Below are 20,946 nucleotides of genomic sequence, written 5' to 3'. Positions count from 1 at the left end.
TTTTGGGGGAATGGCTGCACAAATGCTAAGATAATTCAGTAACACTTTCAAATAATGATCCAGCTAATTAACGGTGAATTCCTGTGGAAATCCTATCGAAGTACTTATGACCTCTGCATTTAATAGCCAGTGAATTCATCATGATTCATGTTTATTACCATAAATACCAAAGGAATCATAATGACTAGGCCATTTTTTTCCACTCTGCCCTTATTACTTGAACAGATTTGACTAATCCACCTCTAGTCATTAAGGACCTAGTTCTCAAAGTATTCAGTCTTTTCACTGCTCTGCTCAAAATTCACAGAGCCTTTGGTCCTATGCCAGCATACTGACTGTTGGCAGCCTGTTTTTACTTGGGATACCATTAGGGAATAATTGATGTCTATAAGTCTTAAAGGAGCCCTTTTGAAATGCCTGCCATTTGTAGGATGTAGCGGAATCATAGCTGGTTAGCTAAGTTTATGGCCTCTAGTCATGAATTCTTATGGGAAAATCATACCCTCCAAACCTCATTTCTTATAGGAATTTGTTTAGGGTATATAGGATTTTTTTTCTCGAGTTTAATTTTGTAGGAATTCAGATATCCTCTCTTCCAGTGAATGAAAAACACTATTAACTTATAATAAAAGATAAGCTCTTAATTTTACTTGGTCCATTTAATGTCTCTAATGGCTGTTTATTGCTATGTGATCTGCAAATTAGCCGTTAAGTAATAATAATAAATGTTGGCTGCCAAAGAGCCTTTACTTTCTGTGCACAACTGTGTTTGAGTAGACGAATTCAGGCCATTTCCATACATCTTCACACTCCAGGTATGCACTTTTGTCCTAAAATGCCTTGTGCTTTTGTTGTAGCTGTCGGATATCTGTTAGATGCCATAATATTATAGGCTGCATTTTTATCAAGCAATTAATCATTTATATAATCATTTATGGTTCAATGAATAAGATACCTGTGGTTTATATATTGTAGTCTTCATCATGTATTGCAATTCTTTAGAGGATTAAGGAAATATGTGATTTGTAACAGTAGAATGTGAACTAGAATCCTCGTAACATGGGTAACAAGACTATTTATAAAACATTTACTTTTTTTTCTGAATAAAAGGACAAATGACAATTTATATCTTTTTTCATTCCCTAAGTAAACACAAAAAGGAGAAAAGTTAATTTTATAGGTATTTGTAAATGAATTGCTTGAATTCTAGGACAACATTTACTCAGAAAAAATCCAGAAGACACATTAGCAACTTGGGTTAGATAGACCTTTGAATAAAATATTATAGTCCCTTAGATCTGTCCTCACCTCCATTCGCATTCTTTCCTCAGGGAAAAAAGAACTCTTTTGCAGCACTAGTTGTATTCCAGTTTCTTTTGTTCGGTTGTGCTTGGCCTAAATATGGGGGGAAACACCTCTGCTTATATCGGTTTTATTTGTTTAGAACATGCTGTTTAAAGGTAAATGAAGCAGGGTAGTTAATTGTGAGGTTTGTCTTCAGATATTATAGTCCCTTAGATCTGTCCTCACCTCCATTCGCATTCTTTCCTCAGGGAAAAAAGATCTCTTTTGCAGCACTAGTTGTATTCCAGTTTCTTTTGTTCGGTTGTGCTTGGCCTAAATATGGGGGAAAACACCTCTGCTTATATCGGTTTTATTTGTTTAGAACATGCTGTTTAAAGGTAAATGAAGCAGGGTAGTTAATTGTGAGGTTTGTCTTCAATGTTCTTGGACTTTTCTCTTGTCCTTTCATCTACATGGTAGCTCAACACCTCCATTACCATTGTCCACTCTAGGAGTGAAAGTAAGTTCCATTATAAATAAGGAGGCATGGAAGAAGGATGAGAGAGTCACAATGTGTGTGGGGGGTGGAGAGGGGGTCATTTTCTTTTCTCAAGGTTTTCTTTTTTTTTTTCATTAAGGAATTCATAACTATAAAAATGAGAGAATGATGACAGGTATTAGACACAGGTCACTGAGTGGAGTCCCGGGTGTAAGATGACTCTTCTAAGCAGAGTTTTATAGGAAAATAACTAGGTGGAAGGACAAGTGGCTCAGCCACAAGCTGAAAGTATACCTCTGAACCTTGTCTAGCTCATCTTAGACAAATTTTGGCTGCCTCTCAAACCTACTTTATTGTTAACTACAGTTCTAGTCTTGAAGATAGAAAAACACAAAGCAGTATATATATTAGGAACACATGTAAAACAAGAAATGTTATTATCAACATGATGATGATAATAAGAAATTGTATTTATTGAATTTGTTCATTGTGTCAGACTCGGTGCTAATTGCTTTACCATGAGTCTCTCACCTAATCCTCATGTAACAACCTTTTGAGGTAGGTACAGTTATTATCCCATTTTTATAGATGAAGAAACTGAAGCACAGAACTTAATATTCACAAGGCCAAATAGCTAATGAGTGGCAGAGCCACAAATTGAATCCAAGCAGTCTGCCTCCAGAGCCTGAGCTTTTAACCACAGTGCCAACTGCTTCTTTCTACCACTCTACCTACTTTTTAAGCATATAGCACCTTGTTTTTCTCATAAAATCACTGATTGATAGTCGTTATTGTCCAATTTAGTGAAAGTGAGTTTCAGAGCTTAAGCTGCTATAGGTCTAGTTCCCAAAGTTGCTTAGGGGATAATGCAATTTGCCTCTGTCAAGAACTTCCTTTATCCATTGGGTCCTAATGTATGTGGGAACAGGTCTTCTGAGAAATATCCAATTGCATTTCTATATTTCATCTCCTCTCTTCTTCTCCACTACCAATTTTCTCAACTTCTCCTCCAAAGAGTCCCAGATCCAAGAGATCCTACGGAGTCTTTTCTAGGTGCATGTTCTTCCTGTATTGTGCCCTAAGGAATGATGATGATAATTTATATTTATTTGGCATTATTGATTTGACTCTGCTGCCTCCTGGAAGTCTTAGTGGAAAGTAGATTCATGAGCTTTATAGTCAGACCTCGGTTTGAATACCAGATTTATACCTGTATTTCCTTAGTGAATAACATTGCCTCATCTCTAAATCAAAGGTAATACCTATCTCTTCAATTGTTATAAGGGGTAAATGAAAAAATATATGCTGAACATGTAATGGGAACAATACCATTTTTTGTTTAATTCTTTCTCTCCCCTTTTCTCAAAGAATTGTGTTGTTTGAAAGATTGATTGTTCATTGCTCTGTGTCCTTAGAGCTTCTGCTTTCTTCAGTCCTTTAGTTTTCAGCAAACTTGTAGGTATGTTAATCATTTTAGATAACTCTTATAGGAAATTAGGGACATGTTCAGAGGTTTGTTTTCTTTTGTTTTGTTTTTGTTTGTTTGTTAATGGAGGAAAACACATAGAGAAGAATTAGAAAAGGTATGGGAGAACTGCAAGGAGCTTTCACCTTTGGTCATGAGAACAAAGAGAAAAGGAGAAAGAAAGCACACAAGAGTAGAATTAAGACTGGCTGTGGAATGAATCATCCTGCTTGTTGAAACTAGACATTTAGTTTTGTTGTGTAGAAGTAATATAAATTAATTTTATGTCTGACATCTCTTTCTTATATGTTTTTCATCTACTTATGAGAAATCATTATAGTTTTAGGATTCTTCTTAATACTTTCTATTAACACATACCCTTTGAAAGCTGTATATATTATTAACTCTGGAGGACCTTTCTTGTTACCCTTTTAATGGAGTACATATCTCTTAAAGGCAAGTCAGTCTTTCCTTTCCCCTTGCATGAATGATGTACCATCTAAAGGTACTGCTTTTTAGAATCCTTTCATTGACACCAGCAGGCAGTCTCCTGGAGCATAGAATAGCTTTCTATATCATTCCTGGCCCCACGTTGAATGTTATTGTTTGATTATTTACTTTGATGTTGAAGGATCTTTTATATTTGTTATTGATTTCTCTTTTTCTTTTACCATTTAGTAAGTTGAGAAATTTGGAATCATACTTTTCAGTGAATCCATTACACAGAGAAAATATCTTCAAGTAATATTTTGTAAAAAATATGTAAGACTAGAACTTACCCACAGCTGAATGACTGATAGAAAATAACTAGAATAGCAGGGGAAGAAAGACTTGCCTTCAGAATATAGGAGTTTGCTTTAGGACTTCATTTGAAAAGATTTAAAAGTATCCTCAGTCCCTAAGGAAAAAAAAATGAATACTGTGAAGTACAGTAGGACCAAAACCTAAGGAATGCTTACCTCCTTTGGGAATAAAGTTGCAATTTTTTGTTTTTCATCTGCATATCATGAAACCCATATAAACTTATGTTTTCCTATGGCAAGTGTGCTTTTTACTAGAATAAGTGTAAATGAATGCCTTCAACTTGCTCAACAACTTATGGTGGTTGATTGCAACCAATACTTTGTGGCAAGTGTTTATTTTTCTCTAAGCTTTAGATTCCCCATCTGAAACGTAGGGATGATAAGACCTATTTGACAGATTGTTTTGAAGATTCAGTGCCGTGTAGTCTATATGACTCTTGATATGTGGTAAATGCTTAATAAATGATTATTATCAGCCAATCAACAATTATTTATTAAGTATCTACTTTGTGCAAGTTTCTATTCTTAGGGCTGGAAATAATGCAGTGAATAAAGTTCTTGCTTTCCTGGAGCTTATGTTAGATGAAAATACTCGTATATCAGGTGATAAGCAAGTACAAAGTAAAGTTGTGAGATAAAGGATCACTATATGTTTTACTTACTTTTAAAAGACCTCCTGAAACTCCTTAAAATACTTTTGTCTCAAATATGAAGCTCTTGTAGAACTAGTGATTTCTTTGATTAAATGTGTTTATTTCTTCAATTTTCACCTGTAAATATTAAAAATAGAATTAATCAGAGATATTTATTGAGCAACTTTCATGTTCTGTACTTAGATTTGTGAGAATACCAAAGTTTCTGTCCTCTAAAGAATTTCTAACTACTTTAAGAAGATATGCCTGATGTGAAAAAATTCAGTAAGAATATAAAAACAAAAATATCTAAAAGAACACTAAGTATTTTAATAATTTTATACTGTGGTAAACACAAGGTTAAAGGTTCTGAATGTATCCTCCATGTTGAAATATATTTAAAATCTTTTTGGTCTATTATTTATCAACTAAATTCACTTACATGCTTGATTTTTTAAAATTCAAAATGTCTTCAAGGATTTCTCATAGCCCAGAATTTTCAAAAAGCATATTATTTTTTGAATACACTGAACAACTTTACTAGCTCCAGTTTTGTCACCAACTTTGAGATCATAAATAGGATCTGAAAGCAGGTAGAAGGATAAAATGACATATTAAAGTTCCATTTCATTTGTCTAATCTACTATATGCCATTTGCTTTTCTTTTTTTCAGTACCAATGTGTACAAAATTGGAGTAATCTTATCTCAGAAATTCGGAGACATTCCTTAGACTGTACTTAGTTAATAGCCTTTAGCTTTTATAGTCTTTTTTTTTTAAATGTTACAAGTGCTATTCTACTTCTTTTATCGTTTTGATGATTTTTCCAGCTTCTGATTCATAGCAATCAAATATACTTTTTTTAATTACTGTGTTTATCATTCCACAAAATCATTTTCTGTGGCCCTTTACCAATTTCTCACTAACCCCACCTCTACCTCCCCCGTTTCCACCTCTGGTGACATCAGTTCCATTCTCTCCTTTTGAAAGTTCAAAGAATTATTGTTATTGTTGTATCTCTCTTTCTTTTTTTGTTTGTTTGTTTTTATCTCCCAATTATGAATGAGGACATGCAGTATCTATCTGTGCCTGGCTTATTTCACTGAACATAATTTTTTCTAAGTTCATCCATGTTGCTGCAAATGACAGAATTTCATCTTTTCACTATTTCTTATACATCATTACTGTCTTAATCACATGTTTTGATAAAATATGTGATTAATATAAAACTGAATTAATCACATATTTTGATAAAACAGTAAGGGTGAGGAGGCCAATGACCCAATCTACTTTATACTGGGCTACTGAAAATGAGAGTTTTCAGTATTGTGGCTAATTTTTCTTTTCTTTTTTTTTTTTTCAGAAATATACCTTGAAAAGTAGGCATTCTGTTTTGGAAATTAGCAATGTTTCACAGATAAACATGATTATGTTCCAAACTTTTGATTTGAAAAAGAGAGCTCAAAATCTTTAAAAGTTTTAGTGTATTAATTTGATTATGTTATGCCAGACACATAAACACACACACAGTCACACACACTCACCACTTTATCAATGATTCTATATTCCTAGGCAATGAAAACTGCAAACAAATAGCAATGTGTGTTCTTTACCACATAAGCATGGATGACCGCTTCAAATCAATGTTTGCATACACTGACTGTATACCACAGGTAAGTGGTTTAAGTGTTTTAAGAAAAACATTTAAGAAGTATATGTATTTTTCACTTTCTTCTCTTGATTTGTCAGATCTCCTTTTCCTTAAAAAAAATTTCTCTTCTTATTAATAATATAAATTTGTTATAGAAAATTAAGAATGTACAGAACTGTGTAAGAATGAAAATAACTTACTATTTCCCCCAGAAGTGGATATTTAACATTTGGTACACTTCTTTCCATATACTGAAAAAATAATATATTGGAATTATATGGTCTATGTAATTTTTATATATTGCCTTATATACTTGATAGATCATAAGTATACTCCCATGTCATTGAACATTCTTCAAAAATTATTTCTAGTAGTGTGTAATATCCCATTGTATGGATGTACTGTAATTTAAATATTGTTAAATTGTATGTTTAGATTTTCTTTCCAATGTATCACATAAAAATATATGTAAGCAAATTAAAATGATGTGGAATAAACATTGTACTGGTAAATGTTTATTCTAATCTCTGAATTTTTCTTTAAATTCCTAAATTAAAATGACTAGGTTGAAAGATGTGAACACTTGTGTCTTGACACATTTTGGCCAAATTTCCTTGTAAGAAGGCATAAGTTTATATTTCCAACTAGCATTTCACTTTTAACAAGACTGGATATTATCATTTCCCTAAAAATGTGCTCTTTTATTACTTCTTTTTATGTGCATTTTCATGAATTTTGGTGAGGCTGAACATTTTTTCATGTGCTTATTATCCATATTCTGTTATAGATTATTCATCCATATCCCTTGCCAATTTTTCCATTGGCATGTCAACATTTTTATTATTGATAAGATTTGATAAAATTGATAAATAGCTATCTTAACTCTTTCTCATGTTACAAATACTTCCCAAGTTTGTCACTTGCCTTTTAATTTTGTTTATGGTTGATACTTTTAAATGCTCTGCATCCTGTAATGGGAAAATTCTTCATCAAAATTCTTTTGCTTTTGTAGCACTGTTCTCAAGAAAGATTTTTGCTATGACTCAGTTGCTTGATATATTTCATATGTTTAATCTGTTTATCTTGAAGGAGTTTACTGATTTTTTTTTTTTACATGGACTATGTTATAAGAGTAGAGGTTCCATACATATATGATTTTACTTTTAGGGAATTTACATGCATAGAATCACTGCTGTGTTATCAGTCTCTACCAAACCCAGATCAACTAATTTGAATATCTGATGATTGGAATCCTGGTTGCGCTAACTTTTAATATCACATTATTTTTTATAAAATAGTTTTCTAAAATAGAAGAAGCAAAATTGCAAGATGTATAATATACAATGAAAATAACACTTTGAAAAGCACTTTAGAAAAACATGACTAAGTCATCCTCATTACTTGAAAAATAACTAATAAGTAATAAAAATAGACCATAATTTCTCTTCTTACTAATTCTAACGGACCGTCCTTCTATTCATTCCAAATTAGTGAAACAGTACCAAAATTGAATTAGTTATTCCAAGATTTTTAACAATTTCCTACATGCAATTAAAAATTTGATAATCTCGCAAGGATAATTTCTTAGCCTTTTATATCAGGGGATGAACTAACTATACTGGTTTACAGATAATAGACATCGCTAAAAGAATATTCAGTACATCTTATCTAACAAGGCAGGGCTTCTTATAGCGATAACGCATGTCAGACTGTAGCCAATGCAAAGTGCAATCAAACTCTTTGTCAAACAAGTTTTCAATAAAAGAGTAGCCATGTCAAAGGGAGATTACAGGTGATTTACTGCAGTCTCACTCCATATGTTCTAAAGGTTTCTGCTTTGCAGTTTCAAAGGGTGTTCCTTTTCTGATCCCATTTAATGTCAGAACTCCATTGACTACAGGATATGAATTGGAAAGCAGCCAAAAAAGGATAATATTCTTGGCAAGATTGACTATTTTTATCCAGATTTAGATTTTTTAAGAGAATAACATTAAGTAAAAGAGAAGGTATACATTGAATTTTGAATATGGAGTTATTTTACTCTTTTAGGATGTATAATCTCATACATAAAATATAAAACTTTATTTTAAATAAAAGAACCAGAAATAAGAGCCTGTTTAGTAAACTTTTTAGACATTGTTGTTGCAATTTAAAACTTCATGTAGAAAGTTCTCCCATTTCTTTTCAATAACAATATTCATGCATGTTTTCTCCAGACAATTTTCTTAACGTCAAACATGTCTGCAGTGGAGTTTTCAGAACATTTATAATCTACATTTCATGAACAGAATTTTTCCAAACTCATTCAGTGGTCAAAGTTTTTTCTGTTTTGTTTGTTTGTTTTTTCCTTTTTTTTCTTTTTGAAATTTCAGCTTTTATAGGAATAGTGAGGTTATCTTACCAAATTATGTTGTAAGCCTCTTGAAGCTTTTTAGTATAAAGTAGTATTTTGTGAAACCCAAATGATACTCTGGAATATATTTGTTCCTAAAGTGCCATCCAGCCTATAACTTGTACTTCAATTCACAGTGCCTAATTTTGACATATTTAGGGAAAAATTGATTTGATTTGATTGCTACCCAGTACCAAGTTCATTGCAAAATAAAAGAATCATGGAAAGTAAATCAAACATTAAATGAAATTTATAAGTTTCCTTTAGGAATTAAAAAACACTCTTGCAGAGTTATTGACTACTCAAAGAAATGTTTGTAATGCTATAAGGCTTTGAACTCATTTGTGACAGCAACTGATTAACCTACCTATTAAAAAAGCCATATCTAGAGTTGGAATGTCTTAAACTTAACGTAATATTCTGTTCTCTTTGAAATTATGCACATTAATTTTTGTTTAGTAAAGGTCTTTAGGTATTACACATACATTTTTCAAAGAGAAGCCCAAAATTACTTTAAAGGTAGGAAGGCAATGGCTTGGAGTAATTTATATTCATTTCATTATCAAAAAAAATATGGCGTATGGTCATATTCTTTAATTACCTTACATAATATATATAAAGGAGCTTAATAAATTATAAATCACTATACAAAAGTAAGTCATTTTCATCATTTTGGACCAATTTATAATCCAGTTTACAGACTGTCCTTTTTGTATGTGTTTTCTAGAATAAACCTATAATTAGAGTTCACTTTTAGAAAATATTTAACATCCAGGGTAGCTGATTATATATACAACATGCCTCATAATCTATCCCAATATTATATTGCTTTGCTCCCTTTGTACTTTGTTGCCTCTAATTATCCAAGGTATTCCAATTTTTTTCCCTATTATATCACTATTCTGCAAAATCTGGGGGCGAAGTCAATTCTAATTTCTTTATACATGATCTTAATGGTCTCAGTGGGTGGATTGTTTCAGGTAAGCATACTTGGGGATAACCAGGAGTTAATGGTTGTATTCCAATAATAGTTAAAAGTACACATTAACAGTTCATTGTTATTTAGACCTCTGAGATGTATGTTTTGTTTAAATAGGTGCAAATGCCATCCAGATGCTTATAAAAGTATTTATTGGTAATAGAATGGCCAATCAAAGTGCATGGTTAGGTAGTGATGTCATGGTGTTATTTAATATTTTACCCTAGAACAGTGTGCAAGAATCTTCATAGTGATCCACATGTTTTCCACCGCAGTTGTCCTATTTGGCCCCTCTTTGATCTACATGCTTCTTTTTAGCTGAATGCTGGTAAACGTCCTTTCTGACAGCCCCCTTTGCTCTTGCCTGCCATTATCTGCAGAAGTTCAGAAACCAGAGCATCACTTCAAACAGGAGAGTTAGGGAGTAGCCAGTCAGAAGAGATTCCTGAGGCGTGCAAAGTTCTGGCATAATCATTCAAAGATGTTTGGTTAGGGGGAGGGGGTGGTAGAGGTGTATGTGAATACAGAGAGCTGTGGGGGTTGGCCTCTGGTCACTGGTAAATAAGTGAAGTCAGGTGCCAGAGAGTCTAGACACAGTGATTTCAGTTGTGGGTCTTTGGTATCTGATACTCAATATGGGACTTGTCTGATTGAACACTATTGCCTCTTCATTGCACAGGCTGAAGCCCTTTCAGTGCTTTCCTATTAAATCAGTAAAAGATGACAATGGATATAGTTTAACCAAAACAAATCTAGTTTTAATATTTCTTAGTTGTCAGAAATTACACTTACTTTTGACGTGCCATGTGTAGTAATCACATTAAAGACAATGTTGTGCATGGAATTTGAAATAAACTATTATTTTTAAATTTGAATGCTTTGATTAAAATTGAAGCATTTCACTTTCTTATTATGAAAAACTAATTCTATATCATGATACATTCCATTAATATTTAGTACTAAGTTTTGATTTGGGGGATGGGGATTGGGTACATTTTTAAACCATGCATTATTTTTTTAAAAATCTAGCTCCACACAAGATTTAACATGGAAATTACTTTTTTAAAAAAATCCTTACCTTCTAAACAAATCACCTGTAACCCCATTTTTAAGAGCATTTTTTATACTATAAAGTTTAATTTAAATGATTTTTGTTAACAATAAATATTTTGCTTTGCTTCAATGTAACAGATTCTTGTTATAAAGAATTTTCTCAATATCATTAAAAGTTTGGTAGAAATCTATAGTAGGTTTTGAATTTCAGTATGAAAAACATACTAATTACGTTAATTAGAGGATTATCACCTACATTTTTAGTAATTTTTAATTTAATTTTTATTGGCAATCTTAATTTAATTTTTACTGGCAGATAAGTAGCAAAATCTGTTAAGTATGCAAGAGTACTTTCAAAAGTTCATGAAAACATTTGTATTATCTTAACTCTATTTTTCCATGAACTTTTGGAAGTACCCTCGTTTACCCAGTAAATTAAGATTATTTTATTTTTTCCATAGAACCTTTTTATTATGTAGCATTATAAAGGGTTAGTAATTCTTTACCTAGAGATTCCATTAATGGCAACATTTGAAAGGGCATGATACATGCCAACCATTCACCTGCTGCAGTTTTTTGTAGTTTTCAGCATACAGATCGGTATACTTGGTTAGAATTATGCCTAGCATTTGGAGTGGTATTATGTTTTTTACTGTTGTTTCCAGTTGTTCATTGCTAGCACGCAGAAATAGGATTAATTTTTGTGTTTTGACTGTGTATCCTTTTTGAGACTCGGAAGTTATCTGAAGCTAACAGAGAGTAATCAAAACAAGATTTAACAGAACGGGGTCTAAAATAAATATTTATCATCCACTTACTATATAGAAGGCACTGTGATGGATTTATGAAGGCATGTTGTTCTAAAAAGGTATTGCTCTGAGATAAAACATAAGACATATTTAGGTTATAAATTTTGGGAATAACTTCTATATATTTCTGGCCATGTGGACATAGAGAAAAATATTTTTACATAATATGTGCTAAGTTAATTTGCTGATTTATCAATAATAGAAGACTTGCTTCTCCAAATTATAGCATAAAGTTTATTTCTTTTATTGTAGCAACTGTCTCTCATCATGACAAATCTACATTACAGCTAAAAGGCATAGGTATCCTACTTTTTCTTTCTTATCTTTTTGTCTGCTGCTTTTCAGACCCTCCTTCCCTTCCTCTTATCATTAAATAGATTTATTTTCTCATTTTATACCCATGCCCATGTGATTGGATCTAGCCTGCAGCTTCAATTATCAATCATATGTGACAGTTCCTAAAATTATACTTGCAGTCTAGACATTTCTTCTAAATTCAGGTCTGCATTTATAACTTCCTACTGAATATATGCACTACACTATCACTTAGGCAGCTTAAAATCAATGTACCTATAACCAACCTCCCTATCTTCCCTTTAAAGTTTTCCCCTACTCTAATTTCCTTTTTTTGTTAGGTATTACCACCACCATCTATACCATTGCTCAGTGCAGAAACCAGGGAACCACCTTTTACTCCTCTTGTCCCTTAACTCCAGCATCTAGTCAGTTAATAAATCCAATTTTGGTTCTCTTTACTAAATATATCTCTACTCAACCCTTTTATCTCCATCCCCATTGCCCTACCTCGTCCAGACAGCCGTCATTTCACCTGGCTGGACTTTTCCTGTAGCTTCCTAGATGGTTTCCCACATTTTCTTGCCCCATTTCAGTCTATTTTCTATACTGGCCAGATCTTTTTGAGACACAAATCTTATCTGACACTTTCTTACTTAGAAGCTTAAATAGCTTCCTCGAAGCCCAAAATCCTTAACATGTACTTCAAGAGTCTACGTGATCTGGCTTTTACCTTCTTATCTCTCAAGACTGTTTCCCTTTCTTCAATGATGCTTGCTTTCTTTTAGTTCTTCTGAAGAGTCATGTACTTTCCTGCATTGTGACCTTTGCATAAGCTATTTTCTTTGTTTGGAAGCATAGCATTCCAAGCAATATTTTTAATTCCTTAAGTGCAGATGTTTTGTCTAATATTTATCTTATATTCCCCAATGTACTTGGAAGTTTATATTTAATGCTGAGCATCTACTAGTTCATTAATTATTCATTCAGTTACTGAACAGTGAAAGCCTACCAGTTTTATGTGTTGAGATGTATTATTTCCAACTTGCAATCTAAAATAACACATTATAAAAAAATACTTCTGGCGTTGTTTTTGTTTTTGTTTTTTTGAGTAAAACATGCCCTTTGCTTCTTGCTAGTTGATGAAGATGCTCTTTGAATGTTCGGATGAACGAATTGACTTCGAACTCATTTCTTTCTGCGTTAATCTTGCTGCTAACAAGAGGAATGTACAGCTTATCTGTGAAGGTTAGTGCCTTTGAGCTTTATAGGTAACCTTGTTAGCATATGGTAGTTGACATGACAGAAAATAGATAATAAGGAATTAAGAATTATAACGGGTATGTAAATACTATTTTTAAATAGTTTCTTCATTATAGCTCGATCATTAAAGGTCAGAATATTCTCCTGTCATGAGTAAAGACACACTTCAGTAAGTCTTTATAAGCCATGGTCATTTAGGCTTAATTGAAATTTGATTTTTTAAAAAATTTTCTAGATGGAATGAAACTTATTTGTAAAGCAGTTTACTACAATGTAAGGTGATAAAATACCAATGTATTAGGTTATTGTTTCTATAATATCTTGGTAAAATGACTTGTCATACATTGTAATGTTTCACAATCTGTTCAGTAGTTTTTTTTGTTTTTATTTTTTAAAAAATTTTCTAGATGGAATGAAACTTATTTGTAAAGCAGTTTACTACAATGTAAAGTGATAAAATACCAATGTATTAGGTTATTGTTTCTATAATATCTTGGTAAAATGACTTGTCATACATTGTAATGTTTCACAATCTGTTCAATAGTTTTTTTTGTTTTTTAAAGTAATATATTTCTATTATAAAAAGTACAAATGAGCAAATAGGAGAAAATTTAAATCTTTACTCCTACCATCCAGAGATGAACATAGATAAAATTTTGGTGGGATACTTCTGCATTCTTTTCAATAAAAATGTAATTCTTCTCGCTATATATTGTGACATGTTCTTTTGAAATTAATATCTCAAATATCATTCATGTGATTAAATAATTTTATAAAACATAATTGTTAATAGCTGCAAAATAGTCCATTAAAGGATTTTGCCATAGTCTATTTCATTACTTTAGATATTCTGTTACAAACAATACTGCAGTAACTATCCTTCTCGAAATCTTTACACATTTCCATTTTTATATTCTTAGGATAAATTCCTAGAAGTACAATTTTTCTGCCCCCAAAAAAAAAAAAAAAAAAAAGTTTTTAAAATTTTCAGTGTATATGCCAGACACAAATGAGCACCTACTGTATGATTATACTTATATGAAATTCTACAACAGGCAAAACTAATATATATTTAGAAAGAAGAAAAAGAAGGTGAAAGAAGAAAAGTGATTGTATCTGAGGAACAGGATTGACTGGGAAGGGGCACAAAGGAACTTTTTAGAGTGAATGTACATATTCTGTATATTGATCTGTAATATAGGTTGCATTTATCTAAATTAAATTGTACACTTAAGATTCATACATTTTACCAGACAGAAATAGTTCGAATTTTTTTTTGTTTGTTTTGAACACTAAACAAACAAAAAAAATCATTAAATTTAAGTTAACCTTAATTTAATTGGGGGAGTTTTCTGTTTTCTGTTTCAGGAAATGGGCTGAAGATGCTAATGAAGAGGGCTCTGAAGTTCAAGGATCCATTGCTAATGAAAATGATTAGAAACATTTCCCAGCATGATGGACCAACTAAAAATTTGTTTATTGTATGCATAGTTTTTTTACTTTCTGTGTATTAAAATAGACTGGGGATTGAGGTTTTAAATTGCTACATCTGGAAATATAACTCTTATTGAGTTCTTGTCAGATACTAACTTAGGGCCTAAATTGGCTGTTCTGTAATGAACTTATTTGTAAGTTTTGCTGCTAGAAATCTCAACCTTCGTTTTAATGTTTTTTGGGGGTTTTTTTGGTTTTTTTTGTTTTTTTTGGTTTTTTTTTTTTATGTATAAACCACATTTCATTTATACTTTCATCAATTGATCAACATTTGGGTTGTTTTTACATTTTTTTTCCCTTGAGTCCAGGACAGGTAACATTTCTTCTTTTTGGCTATTATGAATAATACAGCTATAAATATATGTGCACAATTTTTTGTGTGGGTGTATGTTTTCATTTCTCTTAGGAGTGGAATTGATGAGTTATTTGGTAACTCTGTTTAACTTTTTGAGGAACTTCCATATTGTTTTCCAAAGTGGTTGTACCATTTTACATTCTCATCAGCAGTGTATGAGGGTTGCAGAGATCTTTTAAAAATGTAGATATGTTCCTAAGAGTGTCTACCTCATAGGATTGTTGTGGAGATTATTTGTTAGATGTTTTTCTTACAAGACAGTTTTGCTTACTCCAAGGTCATGAAGATATCTTCCATCTTCTAGAGTCTTTATGGTTCTGAAATTTATGTTTAGATCTGTGATCTGTCTTGAATTAATTTTCGTGTATAGAATAAGGTAGAGGTGGAGGGTCATTTTTCCCCCCATACAACATCCATTTGTTCTAGCAAATCTGTTAAAAATTAAAAAAAATTTTCCACAATAGGTCAATGGAATAGAATAGAGTGCAGTAATAACTCACGCATAAGAGGGTAATTCAAATGGTTCAGGAAAGATCAACTGATATTTGATCAAAGCACCGATTCGATTGAGTGTGGAAAATTAATGTTTTTTTTGTTTGATGATCCCTATCCCCATCACTTCACCCCTGCTATAGTCTTTTTGCCTTAAACCAGTTCACCACAGGTTCTCTTTGTAATTTAGGTCAAGGTTATTAAAACAAGAAAATCATGTTTAATATTTATTTTTTCTTTTGGGAGGTTTAATTATTAGATAGGTTCTTCTCATAAATAATATTTCAAATTTGTATCAAAATTCTGTTTTATTCAGGATTATGTTGGGGACCTTGCAGCCCAGATCTCTAATGATGAAGAGGAGGAGTTTGTGATTGAATGTTTGGGAACTCTTGCAAATTTGACCATTCCAGATTTAGACTGGGAATTGGTTCTTAAGGAGTACAAGTTGGCTCCATACCTCAAGGATAAACTAAAACCAGGTCTGTGCTAAGTATTTTACTTTTGTGTAATCACTAAGTTATTTTTTTCTGTAATGAATAAGCTGCTAGAGCAGTATTTTGTGACTGTTTTTATATTGGACAAAACATTTCTTCCCACAGCTCTGTTCTCCCAGAAGGGTAATCACTGAGACTCCTCCTATGTGCGTCTACTCTTTCTCTTAACAATTTCTTTTCTTAATATTAGTTCTTTTACCTATCCTACCTTTCTTATTGTCGTTTTTTGGAGTTTTATAATCCAGTCTTATTTTAATTACCAAATGCCATTCTCCTCTACCTATACATATACATACACACATGTATGTGCGCACAAAGTTCTTTGAGGCATCCAAATGAGTTTTTATTTTCCTTGTCTAAATTGTCATTCAGTTGTATCTTCAAAGACTTATTTCTGCTTCTCTACTGCCCTCCACCACTGCAGACTGTCATCAGTGAACATGGAAATTTGGAAAAAACAAATTAATATGCATGTCAAGTATTCATAGGGCCTGATTTAATAGCTTTAATTATCTTTTATGTGCATTGAAATTTGATGATATAAATGGATTTGGATCAGGAAATTTCAGTAAAAACTTTCTATGGTTTGACTTCACTAGGCGCTGCAGAAGATGACCTTGTTTTAGAAGTGGTTATAATGATTGGAACTGTATCTATGGATGACTCTTGTGCTGCATTGCTAGCCAAATCTGGGATAATCCCTGCACTCATTGAATTGCTAAATGGTAAATTATCTTAATTTATTTTCATGCTAATGTCTAAACAGGTTATTGTTTAAATTTTTGAGTATAAAATGCAGAGTTCGCAATCATGAAATAGTATTTACCTTGTTACATTAATCATCTTATAGACATTTAAATTATATAGTTAAGAAAAATGAATTGAATATACCACTAACTGGGATTGGCTACAGTAATATCAAAGAACTTTAGGTTCCAAAGTTAAGAATGTTGCTGTAAAGCAATTCAGGACCAGTTTTGCAGATACTGCCCTCCTCTCGCCAGCCTTGAACAGCTAGTATTCTATCATTCTTCTTTCTGTTGGTTGTGTTCGTTTGAGTTGGAGCTTCTCTCTTGTGTAAACCCTGCTGTTTATATCTTGATTTCTGAGTAGGAAGGTTCATTGGGAAGCTGATTCTAAACATCATATTCCCTTCTTGATCCAGAGGGTATTGTCATCTGAACTTTCTGCAATGATGAAAATGTTCTCTATCTGTACTGTCCAACACATGTAGCTACTGGGCACTTGAAATGTGGCTGTCAGGACTAAGAAACCTAAAGTTTTAATTTAATTTAATTTAATTAGCTACATTGCCTTGCAGCTGTAATATTGGACAATGCAGGCCTAGAGTCTTCCCCTTAAAATGTAAAGTAATGCTTCTACAAATGGCATTGCTCTTAAGGGGTCAGGGCTCACTGTTCTCCATGTTGCATGTAAAATTTATTTAAATCTAATGTTTTATTAAGGCCAAGTTCTCTAAGATCTTATACATTAAAAATAAGCAATAGTATAAAGATTAAAAATGCTAATGTGAGATGCCTGAAGAAGACACTCTTATCTCAGTCTTTCCTGCACTACGAATAAAATATATGCATTTTGTGTTAATTTTAATAGACTTTTTGAAGTCTAACATATGTAAAGAAAAATACACAAATTACAAGTATATAGCTCACTGAATTTTCTGAGTGAGCACACCCCTGCTATCATCACTGACATAAAATATTACGAGCACCCTAGAAATACCTCTTCTCCCTCATTCCACTCATTACTACCTCCACAAAAGTGGTTTCTTCCCTTTCTTTTATCACCAATAGATTTGTTTTGCTTGGTTTTGAATGTTATATAAATGGAATCGGGTTTATTTTGTCCTATACTGTATTTGTGAAATTCATCTATGTTGTATACAGAACTTTGTTCATTTTTATTGCCATATGTAGTATTCCATTTTATAAATATATCACTATTCTTTGTACTATTGATGGATAGTAGGGTTGGTTTCAGGGGGAGAGGAGGAGAACTGTTATATATAATGTTCATATGAACATTTTTAAACCTTTCATTTGATGAACATATGTACTTATTTCTATTAGATACATACCTAGGAGTAGAAAGGCTGGATCATAGAGTTGGCATATTTTTGGCTTTAGTAAATGGTGCCAATCTGTTTTTTAGAGTTGTGCCAACTTTCAGTCCTACCAGCAATGTAAAAGAGTTTCAGTCATTCTACATCACCCACTCTGGGCATTGCCAGTTCTTTTCATTGTAGACTTCATAGTGTTATCTCATTGTGGTTTTAATTTGTATTTCCCAAATGACTAATGAAGTTGAGCACCTGTTTGTGTTTATTGGTCATTTAGGTATGGCTAATAAAATGAAGTGCCTGTTTAAGTCTTTTGTACATTTTTCTCTTTTGAGTTTTTTATAAATTTGACTTCTAAGTTCTTTAATGTAGTGCATTTTAATAGGCAGTCTAGAGATAATGTCCCCATATTTGAAGTATTCCTTCTCCTAATTGGAGTATTCACTTCAGTATACCCTGCTCACAGCCAGAAGTTTTCAGATCAGAAATAATTAAAAGAGAGACGAGGTAGTTAGGAGTTAAAAGTAAAGGCTTTGTATTTGACAGAGTGAGAATGAAGATTCTGTGGTGAGCTGGAGAAAGTTGAAGCAAAATGACCTGTGTCCTGGAAATTGCTGTCCCATGGTAATTATAACTGAGAGTGCTGAGATATGTGTAAAGCAAGCTGACAGAGCCACCTCAGAGTGTGTTACTATGTTTGGATATTCTCTGACGTGAGATTATCATAAGGCAGAAGCTATGTAATACTCTTTTTAAGAAATACATGAATTTTCAAGATTAAAATCCTTGGGGTTAAATTAAGGAACACTGTATATACCACAAGAGTAATGAATTGTGAGATTTTTAGCCCAAGTAGTTTGGGAGAGTAGTACTTTGGCAAGTTAGTAAGGGAGATCACTTGGAACTAATTGGACTTATAAATCCATATATTGTAAATAATTTAAACTTATTTCCTTTTGTCTTCTTGTCACTTTTACTTTTTCTCATTCTCTATTTTTCCCTTCAATGTGTTTCAATTTGATATGTAAACATAGTATTCTTTTTTTTTTTGAAGTTTTTGTTTCTTTTCAGCTCAACAAGAAGATGATGAATTTGTGTGTCAGATAATTTATGTCTTCTACCAGATGGTTTTCCACCAAGCCACAAGAGATGTAATAATCAAGGAAACTCGTATCCTTTCAGTGTTTATAACAGATAATGACTTTTCACATATTTGGAAAAGACACATCTTTTTTTTCCTTGCAAATGTTGAAATAATGTTGAAAACGCCAAGCTTTGAAATAAATTTAGAAGACAAGCTACTTTCCATGGAAGCTGTTGGCCCCAAATCAGTATATAGGTAGAATATAATAAGAATAATTTTATTAACTTTTCAGGTAGTGATTCCTAAGAAATTTAACCAACATATCATAACTTCCTTCTCTACTAACTTAAGTATCTGAGATTCCTAGGACTATGCTTGGTCCTGTTCTAATCTTACCTTATTTGCTGTACCTAGAAGACACATCTGTTCTCATGACTTTGGCTACCAACTATGTGCTAAGTATTTAATATCTTTGAAGCCTCCTTCATGAGTCTTAGGCATTTATTGCTAACTGCCTCCCACCTGGATGCCTTCCACCTACCTAAAGGAGCATAGAGTGGTATAGCATAAGGCTCATTATAATCAAATAGCTCTAATTTTAAATTACCTTTTGCTTGCTTACTGACTGCAGAACCTTGGAAAAATTACTTAACGTCCTTAGCACATAATCTTGCATATATAAATTGACCATAATGTTAACATAAAAATAAGAAGACCTTGTAGGATTAATATAAGTACTAATAGATTTAAATTACCTATGATATTCCCAATACACAGAGGTACTCAGTAAGTGGTAGTTTATTATTATTGTATTCAAAAGAGTACTCAATATTGCCAGCATCCTCCCCTGATAAACAAAATAGTCCTGCCTTCAGTATTCATTGTGGATAACAATAGTATGACCCACAGATAAGCTGAAAACTGTGGTGTCTGCCATCACTTTCACTATACATAATTAATCATTCATTTATTCTACACACATTTATTAATCTTTGACCATCTAAACAGACACTGGTTTAAGTGCTGGATGTATAAGAAAGTCAATCCTTGTCCTCAAGGAGTTTATAGTCTAATTCATCAGATAGACAAGTAAATATAAAATTATAATCCAGTGTGATCAGTGTCATAAAGACATGTGCACAGGGCACAGAAGACACAAAAAGATATGTATAATCAAGTCTGGGGATGTCATGAAAGACCGGCAGTAGAAGTGGCATTTAACCTGAATATTTATTTTTTTATTTTTTAATTGTGGTAGTTTGTTTTATAAAAGAAGACATTTGCTTTTGAACTCCACTTCATAAAATCTTCATTACCCATGTGAATAAGTTTTTTTTGCTTAGCATACACAGTTCTTCATAACCTGACCTTAACCTATTTTCTCCAGTTATATATTACTCCTTTAACCTCACAATACACAATTTTGTGTTAACAAACCAAATTTCTCATTTATCATGTATGACCCACCTTATAACTTACTACCTTTTTGTGTGCTCATCAGCCTCAAATGCGGTTTTCCCTTTTTTACCTGACATCTCCTGCTTATCAAATATAAGCTTATGTGCCACCTTAGTTAAGCCTTTATAATCCTGTGTCTCCCTTCTTCCCAGAAGTAGTAATTTTTTAAAATTTTGGCCTTTAAAAAGTTCTTTAGGGCCAGCCCGGTGGCGCACTGCTACAGTGCGCCGCTTGGGAGCGCGGCGGCGCTCCCGCCGAGGGATCGGATCCCACATACAGACCGGCCGCTCACTGGCTGAGCGAGGTGCGGGCGCAACACCGAGGGTTGCAATCCCGTTGCTGGTCCCGGTCCGGTACGGGTGC

The 20,946-nt window shown here is 32.7% G+C and overlaps 1 protein-coding gene across 1 annotated transcript in view; it reads left to right on the top strand.

Moving 5' to 3' along the window:
- The window catches only part of KIFAP3 (kinesin-associated protein 3), a gene marked incomplete at its 5' end in the record, with an annotated part of 83,939 nt that overhangs the window by 16,388 nt on the left and 46,605 nt on the right, over positions 1 to 20,946 (top strand). Inside the window, 6 exons of the mRNA XM_008582075.1 lie at positions 6,255 to 6,355; positions 13,000 to 13,108; positions 14,492 to 14,604; positions 15,781 to 15,946; positions 16,561 to 16,686; positions 19,113 to 19,372. Coding sequence (XP_008580297.1) covers positions 6,255 to 6,355; positions 13,000 to 13,108; positions 14,492 to 14,604; positions 15,781 to 15,946; positions 16,561 to 16,686; positions 19,113 to 19,372 — 875 coding nt within the window. The remainder of the gene's footprint in view (positions 1 to 6,254; positions 6,356 to 12,999; positions 13,109 to 14,491; positions 14,605 to 15,780; positions 15,947 to 16,560; positions 16,687 to 19,112; positions 19,373 to 20,946) is intronic.

This window comes from Galeopterus variegatus, unplaced genomic scaffold (genome assembly GCF_000696425.1).
Source record: "Galeopterus variegatus unplaced genomic scaffold, G_variegatus-3.0.2 Scaffold2512, whole genome shotgun sequence".
Classification (NCBI taxonomy): domain Eukaryota; kingdom Metazoa; phylum Chordata; class Mammalia; order Dermoptera; family Cynocephalidae; genus Galeopterus; species Galeopterus variegatus.
Note: the sequence above shows the minus strand (reverse complement) of the source record. Positions and strands in the feature narration are given on the sequence as shown.